The sequence below is a fragment of the Brassica oleracea genome, chromosome C4 (assembly GCF_000695525.1).
Source record: "Brassica oleracea var. oleracea cultivar TO1000 chromosome C4, BOL, whole genome shotgun sequence".
NCBI lineage: Eukaryota > Viridiplantae > Streptophyta > Magnoliopsida > Brassicales > Brassicaceae > Brassica > Brassica oleracea.
Window position 1 is genome coordinate 14,218,555 of NC_027751.1, and position 10,781 is coordinate 14,229,335.

The window sequence follows — 10,781 nt, forward strand, 5'->3', positions numbered from 1 at the left end:
CAAAGAGCATGACTTAACCCACACTAGCTAGGTGATGTCTACTAACCACATGTCCACAAGCTCCTGCCGTGAAAACTATAGTTCCAAATTTTTTTTTTGCCCAAGTATATATGCATTTTTGTAAGTGGATAAAGTATGTTTGAGATGATTTTGGCACCGCGTAGCAGTCTCATCGTAGTCCACGAAAAAATGGTTACATTATTTGGTGTACTACACACAGGACTAAACGAGTACTGATGTACGCATATACATTTTAGATTATGTTCAGAATCTCGATTACGGACCCTAATTATTTATAGGTTAAATGTGTTTAAAATTTTATGTTCAACCCTAAACTACAATATGTTGTTTTTGTAAATTTTATGTGGACCATGTGCAAATGAACACCTTGTAAATATATGGTAATTTATTGATACGTATGTATAGCTACTAAACTAGTGTGATCATCGACGAGGAGGTTAGAGAATGGGTGAGTAAAGCTTACGAGAAGACCGTAGAACTGACCTGAGAAAACAAGAGCAAGTGGCTCAGATCGCTGAGTTTTTACTGGAGAAAGAAGTGTTGCATCAAGATGCTCTTTTGAAAGTTTTGGGTGAACGTCCATTTAAATTGGTCCAGTTGTTGGAAATAGGTTGCACATCCTCATCAAAGGCTTCGTAGATCAATATATTTAATTAGTTAAAAAATACATGTCAACTCCTCACTTGAAAGGAGGCCTACAAAAAGATCGAAGGAAAAGACTTAAAAACAATTTGCAAACGAGAAAGATCGTCAAAAGAAAAAAACATTCACACAATTTAACATAAGACCTAAAACACAGGTACGAGATCTTAAGTTTTCATTTTTAGTTTAAATTAAAATCTGACTTAGCTCATGTTTCTAGCATTCTAATCTTTTCTGATGATCTATTTTTTTGTCTTTGAGATAGGGTTTTTAAGAGAATATCTAAACATACAACTGATTTTTACTATCTTTAATTCTTGCTTTGAAGAGAATGAAGACTCCATCATGATGGTTAAGCATGTGCGACAGGCGGCCCTGAGTAGAAGCAAAGGAAGCTCGGACTCCCGGCCCTATTTTATAGAAGTACTATTTCAACCGCAATTTTCTGGTATCTTGCAAGTAGTGCATTGGTAAATGTAGCTTTACATGTTAGAGAAGGTAGACTAGGTACACAGGGCCGTGCCGTGCCGGACTTTTTAAGAGTTAGAAGCAGAAAAAAAAATTGGCCAAAGAAACAGTAAACTAAACCATTGACCCAACAATGATTTTTGTCAAAATTAAATGACCCCAAAGTTGTTCATATATTAGCCTCAAACCCATGCTTGACCAGATTGTAGTCAAGTCTAGTTCGCAATCATGCTCTATGTATATGGTTGCGTTTCAACAAGAAAGATTGAAAATTGCATGGTGTAATATGATTTGTTTAGGACCTTAAGTTTCTCTCGGACAAAAGATAAGCCCATATTTAGTCGAAGGCCAAATATGTGTCCTCACAAGCACGCTCACGAACCAAACAAACACCGAACTTCTCTTTAGAAATCGGTTAGAAAACCAATAACCGGTTTAGTTGATTCTAGAAACAAATAAAAAAAAAAACGGTTCAAGATATATAATCTAATTCCACAGACAGAACAAACAACAATAAAGAAAAAAACAGAACGCGTACATGTCTTGTTTGCCAAGCAGTTCATAAAAAGGACTCTCTCTCTCTCCATCAAAATAAAAATATATTAAAAACCCAAAGTTTATTTCTGAGAAACCCTAATCCCGTTTCTTACCTTTTCTCTGTGTTCAGATCTTCGATTCGCCATTTTCTCTTAAATACAGTATTATGCGAAACCGGTTCTGCTCCTAGTGATTTCTCAATGACGATGTTCTTCTCCAAGCTCGGCCGCTCCTCCGTCTCTCGCTCAAGGGTCAGTTTCGATTTCTTCTCAGATTCGTCTTTCAATCGAGTGTGTGTGTGTGTGTTTTAATTACCCTCTCTTGGTTATTGTTGTTTGATTTGGGTGAAAGTAGGGGTTTTTGTACGGTGGTGGTGTGAGATCGTTGAGGCTGATTGGTCCGCCGGCGAATCAAGGCGGTGGATTGGGGTTCTTGAGTCGGCACTTTGCTTCGTTGACTGGTAGAAAGGGACTTTTGGACAATGATTTGATTGGTGTTTTCGCTAATCCGAGACTTGGTCGATTCTTCTCCGACGAAGCTCCCAAGAAGAAGAGTATGTTTTTTTTTTGCATAAAAGCTCTGTTTAGTTTTTTTTTTTTTAAATGGTGGATAAGCGAATCAGATTGGTTTGTTGTGTGGATTGCAGATTATGAGAACTACTTTCCTAAAGCTCCAAAGCAAGAAGAACCCAAGAGTGATCAGAAATCTGAGTCTAAAGGTCTCTCTCACTCTCTCCCTTCATATCTCTTTAATGATTGATGTTTTGCTTTTTAGCTTTCCTTTGTTTGTGATTCTTAACGTATTCCCTCTTTTGTTTTGTTTGTTGAATCTGTCCTAGAGTGTTTTTGGTTTTACATTTTAGATGATGTGAGAAAGCTTTGGAGGTTATTGTTGATGGTTTTATGGTAGAACTTTGTTAACTATTTACTCAATAAGATGGTTGATTAACAAGTTCTTAGTAATATATGCTATTGCATGACCTGAGACGTTTCTTGTTAGACTTTTTTTACTCATGTATTGAGAATACGGAGATCGATTGGGTGTTTTGAGACTTATTAGAATTTTTACTCATCTTTGCACCATTTTTGTCTATGAAATTTCATCTGTTTTATTCTTTCACTTTTTCTTGTTTTAAGAACTGTTGGTGCTACTAAATGGTTCTAATAATCCAATACATGTTTTTACAGAGGGTTCAGACAAGAATGAAAACGAGAACTTGGGAGATATGTTTGCGAATAGGTTCCAAAACTTGCTGATTCCACTGCTGGCTCTTGCTATTTTCCTTTCTTCTTTCTCATTTGGCTCTGGAGACCAGCAACAGGCAAAGCATCTTTATTCTAAGCTTTGTAACATTCTTGAATCTTGCGTATTCCTTTTACTAATATTCCGTGCTATATACTTGTTTCTTTCAGATTAGTTTCCAGGAGTTCAAAAACAAGCTTCTCGAGCCCGGTCTAGTCGACCACATAGACGTCTCAAACAAATCAGTAGCCAAAGTCTACGTGAGAAGCACACCGAGAGACCAACAAACATCCCAAGACGTTGTCATCCAAGGAAACGGCAACGCCCAAGGCATCCCCGCTAAGAGAACCGGTGGTCAGTACAAGTACTACTTCAACATCGGCAGCGTCGACTCTTTCGAGGAGAAGCTCGAAGAAGCACAAGAGGCCCTAGGCATCGATCCCCACCATTTCGTCCCCGTCACGTACACCACCGAAATGGTCTGGTTCCAAGAGTTTCTACGGTTCGCGCCGACTCTGCTCCTCCTGGGCACTCTCGTCTACGGGGCTAGGCGGATGCAAGGCGGGATAGGCGGATTAGGAGGAACCGGCGGGAAGAACGGCCGCGGGATCTTCAACATAGGCAAGGCCACGATAACGAGAGCTGACAAAAACTCCAAGAACAAGATTTACTTCAAGGACGTGGCTGGATGCGAGGAGGCGAAACAGGAGATCATGGAGTTTGTGCATTTTCTCAAAAACCCTAAAAAGTACGAAGACTTGGGCGCCAAGATACCTAAAGGCGCTCTTTTAGTCGGTCCTCCCGGAACGGGGAAGACTCTCTTAGCCAAAGCTACAGCCGGAGAGTCAGGCGTCCCGTTTCTCTCCATCTCAGGCTCAGACTTCATGGAGATGTTCGTTGGTGTTGGACCTTCGAGGGTGAGGAACTTGTTCCAAGAAGCTAGACAGGCCGCGCCGAGCATTATCTTTATAGACGAGATCGACGCCATTGGTCGAGCGAGAGGACGCGGGGGGTTAGGTGGGAACGATGAGAGGGAGAGCACTTTGAATCAGCTGCTGGTTGAGATGGATGGGTTTGGTACAACGGCTGGAGTTGTGGTTCTCGCTGGGACCAATAGACCGGATATTTTGGATAAAGCTTTGTTGAGGCCTGGCCGGTTTGATCGTCAGATAACCATTGATAAACCGGATATCAAGGGCCGTGATCAGATTTTTCAGATTTACTTAAAGAAGATTAAACTTGATCATGAGCCTTCTTATTACTCTCAGAGGCTTGCTGCTCTCACTCCTGGCTTTGCTGGTGCTGACATTGCTAATGTCTGTAACGAGGCGGCTCTTATTGCCGCTAGACACGAGGGAGCTACTGTCACGATGGCGCACTTCGAGTCTGCTATTGATCGTGTCATTGGTGGTCTTGAGAAGAAGAACAGGGTAAGTTTCCTTTTTTTCAGACAACATGTGTTCTGTTTCTGAATGTTTTTTAATTGTGCGAACAGGTGATAAGTAAACTGGAGCGTCGTACAGTTGCGTATCATGAGTCTGGTCACGCGGTTGCTGGTTGGTTCCTGGAACACGCGGAGCCACTGCTGAAGGTGACTATCGTGCCACGTGGAACAGCCGCGCTCGGGTTTGCTCAATACGTTCCGAATGAAAACCTTCTCATGACCAAAGAGCAGCTCTTTGACATGACTTGCATGACTCTAGGTGGCCGTGCAGCCGAACAGGTAACATAACTGCTACCTTCAACGTAATTAATATATTCCCTCCGTTATATTTTACTAAATATAAGTGCGTTTAGTTAAAAGCATCAATATTAAGAAGTTTGTTAGTTTTCAAAAATTATCATTTAATGTATAAATTCAACCAACCATAGAAACATGTATTATTTTATTTGTTACACAATAATTAATAAATACAAATTTTTTTTTTTTAAAAACAACTTATACTTTGTAACAATTTTTTTCCCTAAAACTACTTACATTTAGAAACAGAGGGAGTAATAAATCTTGTTACATTTTCAAGATGTTTCTTGTTCTTTTATAACGCAGGTATTGATAGGAAAAATCTCGACGGGTGCACAAAACGATCTAGAGAAAGTGACAAAGATGACATACGCGCAAGTAGCTGTGTACGGTTTCAGCGATAAGGTCGGTCTGCTCTCGTTTCCGCCGAGGGACGATGGCTATGACTTCAACAAACCGTACAGCAACAAGACCGGTGCGATCATAGACGAGGAAGTGAGGGAATGGGTGGGGAAAGCTTATGAGAAGACGGTGGAGCTGATAGAGACCCACAAAGAGAAAGTGGCTGAGATCGCTGAGCTTTTGCTGGAGAAGGAAGTGCTGCATCAGGATGATCTTTTGAAAGTTTTGGGTGAGCGTCCGTTTAAACCGGCCGAGGTGACTAACTATGACCGGTTCAAATCCGGGTTTGAAGAGAATGAGAAGGAGGCGACACCGACGGTTGCGCCTGTGGTGGATGAAGGAGCTCCTCCGCCGCTTGAGCCGCAGGTGGTTCCTACGTAGGAGAATGAGTTCACCTGTTACGATTGTAAATTTTATTAAGAATGCAATAAACACAACTACCAAAAAGAAAAATACAGTCTGTTGTTCTTCGGTGTTTTCAGTTGTGGGGGCACTTGTTAGCAATGAATATTTTGTTCTAAATTATTGCTTCTAAGTTTTCTATTTTTAAAAAAAAAATCTCTGATAATAGTTTGTGTTTTTATAATAAATGACATTGTTACCACCTCTATGATTCCAATCGACTCCAACGCTACTGGGTTGAATGAATGAGATGTTATATAAATGATACTTGTTCATCTTCAGTCTCAAAATGAATCATAGAAGGAACATATAAACAACCTGTAAAGATGTTCAAGACAGATATACATCTCATTCAAGATCTGTGCTTTAAGGCACTTCTGTGTTATCATGTCACTTTGGTTCCATCTAAACTCTTCCCATTAAACCCAAATCTCTGTTTTTCTTAACCCTTTTGAATATTTCTTTCCAGTGAACACTTGAAACTTAAGCTTTATCAGATTTTGTTGAACTCGCTTGCTCAATGTTTTTTTTTTGGGATCAACTTACAAAAAGAAGTTATACAACAAAAATAGTGAGTTACATTGACACATGAATTGTATCCATGCTTATGTTGACTGTTAACATTCCTGTAAATCTTCTTAACCCAATCTGCATATCTAAACGCCTACGGGTGTCATCAACAGGTTCTTGAACCAATCCTGAACCACAACCAAAACCTCTCTCTATGGCAGATTCCGTTTTGCACTTTAAAAATACCAAATGTTTTGTATATATATTGAGGGTGAACTTGAGCTAAAAAATCTTGAAAACCTACAAGATATATTATATATTCCTAAGATTACATGATCTTTTGTAACAAAAAAAAAAAAAGAACTACAAACACTAAGCAGGAACCCAACAGGAAGAAGCATAACGAGTCCGCCCTTTCCACCCTTGCAACAACCACTTACTATTTTCATCAACCACAAAATCTTTATGATACCTCCACTTCTTCAGCTTCTCCCTAAACAACTCCACAATCTCATCCCTAACCGGTTTCTGCTTAAACCCCGCCCTAACCATCCTCACCTGCCACTGCCTATACGTCTCCGGCCTCTCCACCCTATCCCCTTCCTCGCACGCTATCACATTCATCGCCTCCCTCCCGTAAAACTCCCTCTCGAACCTAATCCTCTCCTGGTTATCCCTCGGCAGCGTCGAATCAAACATATCAAACAGAGCGTAGTAATGATAAACCGCTTCTTTAAACCGGGATATAAAGAAGGGCGCGTTGAATGAACCGTTCACAATGGCGTGTACAAACACATCAGGGTTCATCTTCCTTATCAGCTTTAAAACAGCGTCTCTCGGGCAAGTCTCTTCCCCACCCGTCTCGTCTTGAAGAGTCTTGAGCCTAAGGCCAGCGTTAACCGCTAAAACCTCGCCCGGTCTGATGTCAAACTCGTCTAACCGTATGGTCTCCCAGTGCTGAGACGCAATGGCTTTGTACTCAAACGGCACGTTGAACCGTTTGCAATACTCAGACAACCTCCTCCCCGTCTCCTCTATACGCTCAGCAGGACGCAGCCCTCGCTGAGGCAGCTCTATCCCGGTGATCCTTAGCTTCCTCGGCACGTCTTTGCGCCCGGACATGTACTGGATAAACATAGGCCATTGGAACCCGTAGAGGATCCCGAAGTCGACTACGTGAAGAACCTCGGCGTCTTTCGCCGCGTCGAGGATCATCCTGAAGGAGAAGAAGTACATCAAGGTCACGAACGGAGACGAAGAGAGGTAGACTCTGTATGCTTTCAGTATATCCGAAGCCGTCTCTTTCAACGAGGTGATGGCGTTGTAGTAAGTCTGGATGACAGGGCCTGTGGTTCCTTGCAGACGCGCCTCAAGAGCGTTTGCGAAGCAGTGAGCTAGCCTCTGCGACGCGTCGCCCTGTGGAGAGGAGTCTTGCCTTATCTGCAATAGGAGATCAAGAGCTGTGGTTTTGTCCCCTGTGGAGATGGCTTGTGCGCAGTGAGTGAGGAGCGTGCGGAAATCAATAACCTGACTCTTCTTCTTGCTCTTCTTCTTCTTCTTCTTCTTCTTCGTTTGTTGATGTTTGTTCTCTGACAATGTTTGTGGATCGCATTGACCATCGAGAAGCAAAACCTTGTCGAACATATCTGTAACCTCCACGTCTTCAACGTTAGTAGCAGACTGCTTACTACTCCTAACTTCCTCAAGATCAAGAAACTCTCTCTCGTGACTCTTCTTAACTCTCAATCCCATCTCTTCTTTAATAACTTCAACGGGTCTTTCAAAATTGAACACCCATTGGTCGCTGTTAGGAAGAAACTTCCTAGCTTCCTCGAGCCCTCTCCTAAACTGTAAATCCGACTCCGCATCACTAAACATACTCTTGACAACAATCTCATTCACAGGCAGATTACTCGACGACGACCCTATGCTCCCGCTAGCGTCGCTAGTAGTAAAGGAGTGAGCTTTAGAGTCTGTGATCACTTGCTGCAGCATCTCTTCGGTTTTTCGTAACGCCAACGAGTCGTAGAACATGGACTGCTTGTCGCCAACGCTCTCTTCCATGAGGATCTGAGTCACGTACCTCAGCAGAGTAGTGGAGGAATCGTTTTCATCAGGCTCCTCCGTTGGGTCAGCGAGGAAGCTAGGGTTTCGATCGAAATCGAATGATGGAGACGAATCGAGAAAGAGACTCTCGTCGAGGTACTCGAAGCCGTTGAGGGAGATGTTTGGATCCATTTTCTAGAAAACAACAACCCCAAAAAGGAGACTTGACAACCTCAAGAAGGACATGAAGAGAAAGGTCAAAGGTTGTGATAGACTAATCAAAAGCAGAAGAAAGGTTCAAACTTTCTACTTAGAGTAGATCACGGGATTAACGGGAGAGGGGATATCATTGCTTACCTCAGTATTTGATGAAGTGTGAAAAACAATCTGATTGGTGTACGAGGTTAAACTAGAAAGCAGCTGTCTTTTGGGTTAATTATTACAGATGTGTTCGTGGGTATAGTTTCAGAACCGTGCGAGGGGAAAGAAGAAGAAGTGGCCGAGAGGGAGGCTCGTCCCTGGAAGTCAAACGAATCTTTGTGGTGGTTCGTTTGACTTGACTTTCCATGTCTCTTGTATATTACTCCCTCATTTTCCTAATATATCATGTTATAGAAGATATTTGTTATTTCAAAATAGAAGATGTTTTAATATTTTATATTATTTTTAGTTTTACTGAAAATCGTGTAACCAATCAGATTTTACGGTCATTTTTATAATTGATTGAATGATTTTTAAATTATATATTTAAAGTCATTTTTTAGAAAAAGTTAAATTTCTTAATCTTTGTGTATCAAAGTAAAACATTATGTATTATGAAACAGATGGAATATTTGCCTTTTCGACCCCGATTCTTTTGTCCAAAAGTTCAATTTAATACATTTGGGTGGCTTTAAAATTAATTTGTTTAAGAAAAAAATATTTTCGTCATATTATTACAGATTATAAAAAATAACTATAAAAAAGATTGCGAAAAGTAGTTCTTATAATTTTATAGAAATTGAACACTAATAAAAAAACTTAATCAATCATTGATTCATTATATTAATGGAATTTTATAATTTAAATTATTTTTAGTTAATTTGATAAACAACAAAAATATTTTTTTTATATTAACTATATAAGGGTATTTATAAAAAGTTGTATACATTTTTTTGTATTACTATTTTGTTTTAGAATTAATTTTTGTAAATAAATATGCTTGTCGTTAATTTTGGATATCTACAAGAAAGTCCAAACTAGTCTTTAATAAGGGAAAGTTTCAAAATTATATATTGTTTTGTCATTAAAAATATATCACAATACTAAAAGCCCAATATGCTGAGATTTTAGCTTGTCCACGTCACTTAAAATATTCCTCCAATCAGAATATTTCATTTCGACACGTCAGACAGGCTTCAATTACTTTTGGGCTTCACGTTTTCCTTTTATTTGGAGTGGACTGGACTTTATTTGCATCATCTGTATGCTTTATTTTTTTTCATGTTTACGTGAACCTGTCCACGTCACTTAAAATATTTCTCCAATCAGAACATTTCATTTGGACACGTCAGACAAGCTTCAATTACTTCTGGGCTTCACGTTTTCCTTTTATTTGGAGTGGGCTGGGCTTTATTTACATCGTCTGTAGGCTTTATTTTTTTTTCATGTTTACGTGAACCCGATGAAGATGGAAGTCACGAGGATCTTCCCCTTTACCTTTTCGTCTTCTACGCTTGAAACCCTAGAGTTCTAATCGATCCAATTCTTCTCAATCAAAACTCCACTTAAATTTGATCAATCAATTTCTTCTTAATGATTTCGTTTCGGTACCTCTATTCCTCATCCTTTATATACTGATTTACTTTCGTTTGTACAAATCAAAACCCTTGAACTGCTCTAACCAAGAACTCATGTCTGAGTCTGGACAGTTAAAAGAGAGCCACAATGAGAAAGACAAGGAACTTCTCGGTTTAAGGGATATCCATGAGACTCATCAGAGAGAATCATCCACTCAACTAAGAGATTTAGAAACGCAGCTGATGTCATCTGAACAAAGGGTTTCTGATCTGAACGAAAGTCTGAAGATTGCAGAGGAAGAAAACAAATCCATGTCCACTAAAATCTCAGATACTTCAGGGGAGCTTGAAAGAGTACATATCACGTTACAGGAACTCACAGTTGAGTCAAGCAAACTTAAAGAACAGCTTGCTGAGAAAGAAGCAAAACTTTTACATCTGACAGAGAAGGAAAGCAAATCACAGGTGCAAATAAAAGAACTAGAAGCAACAATAGGGACCGTTGAGAAGTTGTTACAGTCAGTAGATCTTGAGACAGAAATTGCTGGAAAGACCACTGAAGTTGAGCAACTAAAGCGCAAAACAGAGAAATGGTTGTTGCTAGAATCTCGGAACTTGAGAAGACAATGGACGACAGAGGAACTGAACTCTCTGCTTTAACCCAAAAACTTGAGGATAAGGAGAAGCAATCATCCTCCACAACTGAGAGTTTGACAGCTGAGATTGATGGCCTAAGAGCACGACTAGAGTCGATATCTGCTCAAAAAGAAGAGCTAGAGAAGCTAATGGAGAGCAAAGGCGATGAAGCTTCAATGCAGATTAAGCTAATGGATAAGACAAACAAAGCCTCTGCTGATACAGTGGCGTTAACAGAATAGATCAACAGTCTGCAGCATGAACTTGATTCTCTGCAGGTGAAGAAGAGTGAAACCGAATCAGAGTTTGATAGAGAGAAGCAAGAGAAATCAGATTTGTCTAATCAGATCATCGAT

The 10,781-nt window shown here is 40.2% G+C and overlaps 2 protein-coding genes across 2 annotated transcripts; one reads left to right on the plus strand and one right to left on the minus strand.

Annotated features, from left to right (window-relative positions):
• Nucleotides 1-1,647: 1,647 nt before the first annotated feature.
• LOC106342163 (ATP-dependent zinc metalloprotease FTSH 3, mitochondrial) lies at nucleotides 1,648-5,663 on the plus strand. The gene is made up of 8 exons (XM_013781023.1): nucleotides 1,648-1,767; nucleotides 1,799-1,919; nucleotides 2,023-2,221; nucleotides 2,315-2,386; nucleotides 2,856-2,989; nucleotides 3,081-4,340; nucleotides 4,406-4,633; nucleotides 4,958-5,663. Exons 2-8 carry the CDS (start codon nucleotides 1,869-1,871, stop codon nucleotides 5,432-5,434), a joined length of 2,421 nt encoding a protein of 806 aa, XP_013636477.1. The 5' UTR covers nucleotides 1,648-1,767; nucleotides 1,799-1,868; the 3' UTR covers nucleotides 5,435-5,663.
• A 573-nt stretch (nucleotides 5,664-6,236) lies between these two features.
• On the minus strand, nucleotides 6,237-8,566 carry LOC106342553 (scarecrow-like protein 34). Its single transcript, XM_013781525.1, has 2 exons — nucleotides 8,369-8,566; nucleotides 6,237-8,243 (listed from the first exon to the last, which is right to left on the minus strand). Exon 2 carries the CDS (start codon nucleotides 8,201-8,203, stop codon nucleotides 6,338-6,340), a length of 1,866 nt encoding a protein of 621 aa, XP_013636979.1. The 5' UTR covers nucleotides 8,204-8,243; nucleotides 8,369-8,566; the 3' UTR covers nucleotides 6,237-6,337.
• Nucleotides 8,567-10,781: the final 2,215 nt, after the last annotated feature.

Coding starts and splice junctions, on each gene's coding strand:
- LOC106342553 (XM_013781525.1), bottom strand. CDS start 8,203: ATGGATCCAAACATCTCCCTCAACGGCTTCGAGTACCTCGACGAGAGT.
- LOC106342163 (XM_013781023.1), top strand. CDS start 1,869: ATGACGATGTTCTTCTCCAAGCTCGGCCGCTCCTCCGTCTCTCGCTCA. Junction 2,222..2,314: donor CGAAGCTCCCAAGAAGAAGA/GTATGTTTTTTT, acceptor TGTGGATTGCAG/ATTATGAGAACTACTTTCCT. Junction 2,387..2,855: donor TCAGAAATCTGAGTCTAAAG/GTCTCTCTCACT, acceptor ATGTTTTTACAG/AGGGTTCAGACAAGAATGAA.